We start from the raw sequence: 8298 nt of genomic DNA on the forward strand, positions 1-8298 counted from the left end.
AGCGTGGAAGAAACACTATCTCCTGAGCCACAGCCGGCCCCCAACAAAACAGGAAAAAATGAGACAAAAGAGGCACCAACAGGTAGGAAGGCTACTTGACAAGCAACAGCACAAAAGGAAAGCAGACACACAAACCGAAAGACAAACAGGTGGGCAGGGAGAAAGCATAAAAAGTCAGCGGACCATAATGGGAATGCTTTACAGCCATATGTAGGTGGTCCTAATGATGTTTTGCTTATTGCAAGCGCAGCTGGAATCTCCCGACTCGCTTGGATTGGTCTCTCATTGCAATTGCATAGTGTGTGTGTGTGTGTGTGTGTGTGCGTGTGCGTGTGTGTGTTGTGTCCTCTCTGCAGAAATGATGTCAGCAAGTGAGGATGTTTAACTTGGTCTCCCTTCTTTTTTTCCCCTGCCTGCTCTTAATTCCAAGTGAACACTGCAGATGGAGGAGGAAGGGAGGAGGGTGTGTGTGTGTGTGTGTGTGTGTGTGTGTGTGTGTGTGTGTGTGTGTGTGTGTGTGTGTGGAATAACTACCTCAACTCTCCTGTTTGCACCCCCCCCCCCACCTCCTGAATACTCTCAAACATTGGAGTGAAACACAAAACGCCATGAGAGATGAGAGGAGATGAGAACATGTTCAAACCCCTTTTACTTTTCTTCCTTTCTTTTTTTTTTTTAAAGCAGAGGAATTCTATCTCGGAATAAGAAAGAAACGTCACGCACACATGCGCATATAGGGTGCCACACTGACGCATCGCTTGTTGTATAGTCAATTGGATGTTTCTCTTTTTTTTTTACTGCTGGACTGAGGCATCCCTGTAGCAGATAATTGTTTTTTTTTTTCTTTTCCGCATTCAACAGTGTTTTCAATCCGAGGGGCGAGAGTCGCGGTTTGCAGCACGGACGCGGAGAGATGCGCCCAAGTGCGGAGCCGTCTCACCCTTTGAGGACGGAGGCGTAATTTTAAGGCTGAGCTGAGGCGAAGCGCGGTTCTCATGTGAAGTCTCACCAGTGTTTCCGACGATGCCGACCTGGACACTTTCACCATGGACATGCGGGCTTTGAGAATTTGCCACAGGAGCCTGATTTGGGCGGCTATTTTGGCGCATCTGGAGGGAAATTACGCACAGCTCCAAAGCTTTAAAGTGTGAATCTCAGAAGAAACAAATGTACGTGGATTGATTTTTCCCCCCCTGTTCTCTCCTCTCAGCATTCCCTTAGTCAGTCGACGGATTTCTTTTTCTTTTTTTCTTTATTTTTGTGCCATTACAGCTCAGTAGAGGGTGTCAGATCTTTCTTAGAGCACCGCGCAACGACGAACACGGTCCCCGCGTTCCATTTTTGGTGATTCCCGAATCGCCACGAGAAAAAAAAGAAGCAAAGGGGGGGGAAAAAAGAGACACAGGGTGGTGGGGGTGGTGTTGGTGTCTGTGGTGGTGCCAGTAGGACGGAGAGAAACGGCGCAAACGAGCGAGGCAGGCATGCCGGAGAATGTGAGGGGGGGATGCGGGTGTTTTGCAGCGGTGGCATAGCCTGTGAAGCTCCAGCAGCAGCAGCAGCAGCAGCGGGGTGTGAATTCAGCACCGGGGGAGCGGGGACAGCTCCAGACGCCGCAGCGCAGCACGACCGCGGACCGGAGGAGACAGAGCAGTACGCACGGATTTGTTCACGTTTATCCCCCCCCACTCCTCCTCCTCCTCCTCCTCGTTGCCAAGGTCAGTCTTTAACGAACTGAGAACAAAAAAAAAAAAAAAAAAAAAAAAAGCCAAAAGATGCGTGGGTCTCGGCTGCAGCTCGCTGTTTTTGATTTTCATCGCCAACACGCGGCGCCTGCGAGGATTCAGTCGACGTGAAAGAGACGTTTATGTGGCGATTTCCACACTGCGAGTCTGGAGCAGCGCGGCTTATAGACGCAGCATGGATGTGTGATTAAAAGAGAGAAGAAACAGAGACTGCCTTATCTCCTCCGGAAAATGTCTATCTCTCCCTCCGTTCTCCCACAGCTCCTATGTCTTGACACCCGGGAATGAATCGTCCACGTTGAAAAATGCTGCTCTGGATCGTCCTGCTGAATGCGGCTCTTTGTGTTGCCAGTGGGAATGTTACAAAGGACGTTTGTAAGGAGCAGATATGCTCCTGCAACGACGTCGAGGGGGATCTGCACATAGACTGCGAAAAGAGGAGCTTCACCACGCTGCAGCATTTGACCGGCCCCAGCTCGCAGTTCTACCACTTGCTGTTGCACGGGAATTCACTGTCCAGGCTGTTCCCCAACGAGTTCGCCAACTTTTACAACGCGGTGAGCTTGCATTTGGAAAACAACGGCTTGCACGACATCGTGCCCGGCGCGTTCCTGGGGCTGCAGCTGGTGAAGAGGCTGCACATCAACAACAACAAGATCCGATCGTTCAGGAAGAGCACGTTTCTGGGGTTAGACGACTTGGAATACCTGCAAGCTGATTTCAATCTACTGAGGGACATCGACCCCGCCGTTTTCAGGGACCTAAATAAACTTGAAGTGTTAATCCTTAACGACAACCTCATCAGCGCGCTACCTATAAACGTGTTCCAACATGTGCCCATTACGCATCTCGACCTGCGGGGGAACCGAATCAAAACGGTGCCTTATGAGGGGATCCTCGAGCAGATACCGGGCATTGCGGAGGTTTTGCTGGAGGACAACCCATGGGACTGTAACTGCGACCTGGCTTCTCTGAAGGAATGGCTGGAGAACATACCGCATAACGCGCTTATTGGAAGGGTGATATGCGAGGCACCCACCAGGCTGCAGGGGAGCGACCTGAACGAGACGTCAGAGGAGGATCTGTGTCCTTCACAGAGCGGCGGCGTGGACACCAGCCTGGTCGCCCCTCCCACCCAGGAGGAGACCTCAGTCACAGTGGCCCGTGGCCCCCGTCCCACGCCTTACAAGCCCAGCGGAAACGCCAGCGGCCCGCCGACACCTGGCGGCCACGGAGCCAAGAGCCGCTCCAAATCTCGTGAGAACTGGCAGCTGAAAACTAAGCCCACTCCAGTGGGGACAGGTGTGAGCGGCGAAAGAGAGCAGCTGCACAACATCACGTGCCCCCAGCCGTGCAACTGCAAGCTGGTGGGCTCCAGACAGGGGCTGGGGGTCAACTGTGAGGGCAAAAAGATCGAGAGCTTAGCCAACCTCAAGCCCAGGCCCTTGGTAGCGCACGAGTTGAACATGAGAGATAACAACATCCATGGAGTGAAAAAGAACCAGCTGTTGGCCTACTCCAGCCTCAACCAGCTGGATCTGGGTGGCAACAACATCAAGATGATTGACAACGGCACTTTCCAGAACCAGAGCGAGCTCAGGTGGCTTTATATGGATAAGAACTATCTGGATACGCTGCTAGCAGAGATGTTTGTGGGCCTTGTGAATCTGGAATATCTCAGTTTGGAATACAACGACATCCAGCTGATAGTGGCAGGCGCGTTCGGCCCCATGCCCAATCTGAGGGTTCTGCTCCTCAACAACAACTTGCTCAAGGCTTTACCTGTGGATGCTTTTCTTGGGATTTCTTTATCCAAAATTAGCCTGCATAATAATTATTTCCCCCACCTCCCCGTGGCTGGCGTCTTAGACCAGCTCAATTCAATCATACAGATCGATTTGCACGGGAACCCCTGGGATTGCTCGTGCAACATCGTGCCCTTCAAGCAGTGGACGGAGAAACTCGGGGCCGAGGTGATAGTGGGCGACCTCAAGTGTGAGTCCCCGGAAGAGTTCTGGAAACGAGATTTCCGCTTCGTCCGGAACGACCTCATGTGCCCGAGACTCTACGACCGCATCGCCCCGACCACGCTGTCCAAAAACAGCACTTTCACCCTGGACTCGGGGACGCGCTCAAACTCTTACTTGGAGCCCAACAGGGTCTCCATCTCGGTGCTCGTCCCCGGGTTGCTGTTGGTGTTCGTCACGTCCGCGTTCACCGTTGTGGGGATGCTTGTCTTTATTTTGCGGAACCGAAAGAGGTCAAAGCGGAGGGAGGGGAACTCGTCCGCCTCGGAGATCAATTCCTTGCAGACAGTGTGCGACTCGTCCTATTGGCACAGTGGGCCTTATCACGCAGACGGGGGCGCACACCGGGGCTTCGACTGCAGCACGCACCTCTCCACAACAAATGACGCGTAAAAATAAAAGGGGGGGGGGGGGGGGGGGGTGACTCTCGTACAATAAACCTGGATTACAAACAGTCAAACGGGACAAGGACTGACAAATGACTAAAAAACAGCAAGAATCCCCTGCTTTTGTTCACCACGGGGGGGAACACAGACTTGTTAATGTCTTATTTTCTCCAGCTGAAGCAAGTAAGTCAGTCTGCTGCTGCACAGGCCCCACTCTGTAATATATGTATATGCCAAGCCCCCCCCCCTCCTCCTCCTCCTGGCTACCACCCCTTCCTCCCTCCTCCTCCTCCTCCTCCTCCTCCTCCCAGTTCTGCTATTTGCCGCAATCGGACTATACGGATCAGTGTGAGACAGAAAAGAGGGAGAGAAAAAAGGAGCGAGGGAGAGGGCGTGTGTGAGTGTGTGTGTGTGTGTTTGTGTGTGTGAGATAGAGAGAGAGAGAGAGAGAGAGAGAGAGAGATAGAGAGAGAAAGAAAGAGAGAGAGAGAGAAAGAAAGAAAGAGAGCGAGGCCGAGGACCCGGGGAATGGTGCACGAACGCATGAATGTAAATGTAAATACTCGGACTGATGTAACATAATCTGCATGATGATATTTCGCATGGTTTCAACACACACACGTCGGCGAGGAACCATAACCACCATAACCAACAAAGAAGCCAACTCGACCCTTTCATGTTATATCAATATGACGACTATATATAGATATTAAGAATTATGTATGACTATTACAAAGTGCCATTTCTCTATTTTTTGTGAACCTGCAGTTAGGATTTGTATTTGTTGTTTTAAACTTGTTTGGAGAAAAGAGAACATAAAAGAAAAAAAACCAACAACGGATCATGGGGACTATCTGGAGACAAAAGGGGGAAGCGATGGAAGTGAAGCTGTCAGTGCATGTTACTTTCTGTTTGTTATCATTTGATTGTCGATAAATATTGGGGTTATTTATACCGTAACTAGATGGTGCAGATTAAAGATCCACAGTCTGCGCAGTCATCATCTCCTTTATGAATGTAAAACTGTGTTATTTTATGGTGTGCCAATTGTTGACTTTCAGATATTCAGACATGCAGATGAGCATGACCAATTAACGTCACTCAGATGCTTATGCTGCAAAGTTAATGTAGCTACAATAACAGTTCTGTGGTTTTGTGTGTCAATGAATATAGCCTGCTTTGGGTGAGAGGAAGAAAAAAAAACAAACAAGCAATTCAAACAGGGGGGTTTATACCATCATATTTTTTCAACAACTGATTAAAGAGGTGTTTTCAATCGAGCTATGTAGGTTTAATTCGATCTATGTAAACAGCCGCAGGTAGACTGATATAGACTAGAATGCTTTTTTTAAATGTCAGAAAAAAAAGTATTCCTCCACAAGAAAAAAAAGCTTATGGCTATAATTCACCTTCATCATATTGTGAGCTTTTGTAAAGCCATCTAACCTTGTCCAAATAAGAGAACTGAAACTCACTGTATTTACTACAAAATGTGCTTGAAACAGGCTGTTTGTGGGTGGGTGGGTGGGGGGGGGCGGGGGTAGGGGGGGGGGGGCGGCGTCACCACGCTAATGGCGATAACTCAGCGTGTGGCCAGAACGTGGACATGAGGGAGACAAGGGTGCGCGCACACACAAACCTACACACAGAGACATAATTAGATAATGCAAGATGCCTTTTTTCCAATTCAGCATTTTGAACTTGAGATACTTCTTCTTGGGGGGGGCTTGTGGAGTTATGAAAACAACGCCATGACTGGATAACCTGTTTTGCAGAGCTCCACATGTCGGGACTGCTGCTAAGCTGACACACTGCTTTTAACAGCTACTGGATCCAAGAGGAAAACAAACAAAAACAAATGAGCATTAAAGGTCGGGGGGGGGGGGGGGTAAACCAACAGAACTCCCAAATTTCCCGAAAACAAATGTGAGGAATGTTCAATTTGCAGCTTTTTTAAAAATTTTTTGTTCTGTTGAATTGTGATGTAAAATTCCAGTGCTGATGTTTTTTCTTGCTTTTCTGTACAAAAAAAGACGCCTCATTTAGACAAGGTTTCAGCATAATTCGGCCAAACTCTACCCAAGACGCCGTGGGGGGCCGTGACAAGAGTCGGTGTGAGATGGTCCGACTCCCCCTAATCTCCCCTCCCCCCTTTCCTCCCCCATTATGCAGACTAGCGCTGTCCATGGTGCCGAATCACTTCCTTCCCCACATCCTCTGCTTTCTTTGTCCGCCTGCCTATTACCCTGTCCGTGCGTGCAGGCCCACGAGGGCACACATGCAGGCATGTCCCCCTCCCTCCCTCCCCACACACACACACACACACACTCACACACACACACACACCCCCCTAACGCATGTGTGTGAGGATGAGAGAGCAGTTGCGTGACTATTTGCATGTATGTTTTCAAAACTTTTAAACTTCCCGTGACTTCACCCCTCTCCTCCTCCTCCCCCCTTTTCCCCCTCAAATATGTAACCGTGCCGCTGCTTGACCTTGGGGACTAACATCTCAGCAGATCCGTGACAAACACTCATCAACCTCATCGCCACCACCTCCCTTGCATTCTTTGTCCAGTCACCTTGCCCCCCCCCCCCCCCCTCCTCCGTCTCCCCTTCAACTCCCTGTTCCTCGCTCTTTTGTCCAAACACAGGGAGGCGGCAAGGGGGACTGGCGTAACTATGTGTCTCCTCTGTGGAGTATTAACTGTGCCACAGCCCACTGATGATTTGTCATAATTTTCAAAAACGCTGTGTTTCAAAGATACATTTATATGCTTTGCAATATTTGACCTGCTTCTATTTTGTTAAATAAAGTGTGGTTGAGGTTGAGTAAAAACAAAGTTTGGTTTTAGGAATTTGTCATTGGGTTCGATTCAGTTGTTGTACGTAGAAATGAGACATGTTTGATTTATCCTCTGTTTATATTACTCTGCATAATTTATATCCTGAGGGGTTTATAAATAGGCTCTAACTGAGATACACTGCCTTTGCTCTTCATTACAGGAACAAAACGTCAATATAAGTGCAGTATAGTCTAATACAGAGCAGGTTTTTACACTGTATAGCATCAAGATGTGTTCTTAGCATATTATTTTCTGATGATATTGTCAGGATTCAATCAGAATCCCTGGAGAGAAAATGACACATTTATGTCTCCTGCTGGTTGCTCAGTTCGAAGCCATTAACAAGAACAACTTTTGGGTTGCCAGGCTGTGAAAAAAAAAAAAAAATCCTCCTCGGGTGCGACACTTGGCTTTGTCTTCGATATAATGAAGAGGAGTTTGTAAATGGATTGCAGCGCAGAAGTGGGGTCCATCGGAGAGGTCTCGCTAATGAAGCAGTTAGCCCAGCTGAGTGTTGCTCCGAAAGCTGGAAATGTTGTTCTTATTAATGCCTGATAACTGACATCATTCCTTAACCATTAATAAAGAAATTTACTACAGCTTATGACCGCTTCATAAATGCTGCCTTAACAGAAAGTGGTACCTTTCTCTTTTGTCAATCCGTTTCTTGCCAAAATTCAGATTTCATATTGATGCTTTTGTTTTTTTTTCTATCAGAAACCGATAACAGAACACTGCTGGTGTCTTGTTCTACTGCGACTACTGTAAATGCAAATCTATTGCACAGAAGAGTGATATACTGTATATTCTACTGGATAATACATCTTTCAAACATTACATATCTTCTGTGTGGCTCTATTAGTTTCCTGTCAGCCGTCCCGATGTGCTGCAGCGTCTCAACACTAGGACCCATTCATTAATGCGATGGATAATGGCTGTTGGAGAACGCAGCCGAGTGGAGTAGCCTCTTTTACACGCTGGGCACACAGCGCTCCGACACTGTTGTGGCCCAGCAGGCTCGCCGTAGCTCGTGTGACAGCCCGCCCCTCCCCGAGGAGCTGGCAGTTGATGTGACGCGTCCTGCAGGGATAACATCATCTGCACACCTCATAACACTCCGCTTCGGTGTAAGTCTCAACGGCCTCGCTTTGGTTTAAGTCGAGGCCATTTAATCCTCAGTGTTTGGGAGATACTCTGTCGGCGTGTCCTCTGTTTGGGATGTGTTTTTTGCTTCAGGGTTACTTCTTTGCGAGGGATAAAAACAGTTCACTGTACCTGTGGCTGGTTTGGCTGGTTA

At 48.6% G+C, this 8298-nt stretch overlaps 1 protein-coding gene across 1 annotated transcript; it reads left to right on the forward strand.

The window, feature by feature from the left end:
* The first annotated feature begins 624 nt into the window (after window positions 1-624).
* On the forward strand, window positions 625-5542 carry LOC117777235 (SLIT and NTRK-like protein 1). The gene has a single exon (XM_034611881.1). The coding sequence runs from the start codon at window positions 2048-2050 to the stop codon at window positions 4160-4162; it is 2115 nt and encodes a 704-aa protein (XP_034467772.1). The 5' UTR covers window positions 625-2047; the 3' UTR covers window positions 4163-5542.
* Window positions 5543-8298: the final 2756 nt, after the last annotated feature.

This window comes from Hippoglossus hippoglossus, chromosome 2 (assembly GCF_009819705.1).
Source record: "Hippoglossus hippoglossus isolate fHipHip1 chromosome 2, fHipHip1.pri, whole genome shotgun sequence".
In the NCBI taxonomy this organism is placed as follows: domain Eukaryota; kingdom Metazoa; phylum Chordata; class Actinopteri; order Pleuronectiformes; family Pleuronectidae; genus Hippoglossus; species Hippoglossus hippoglossus.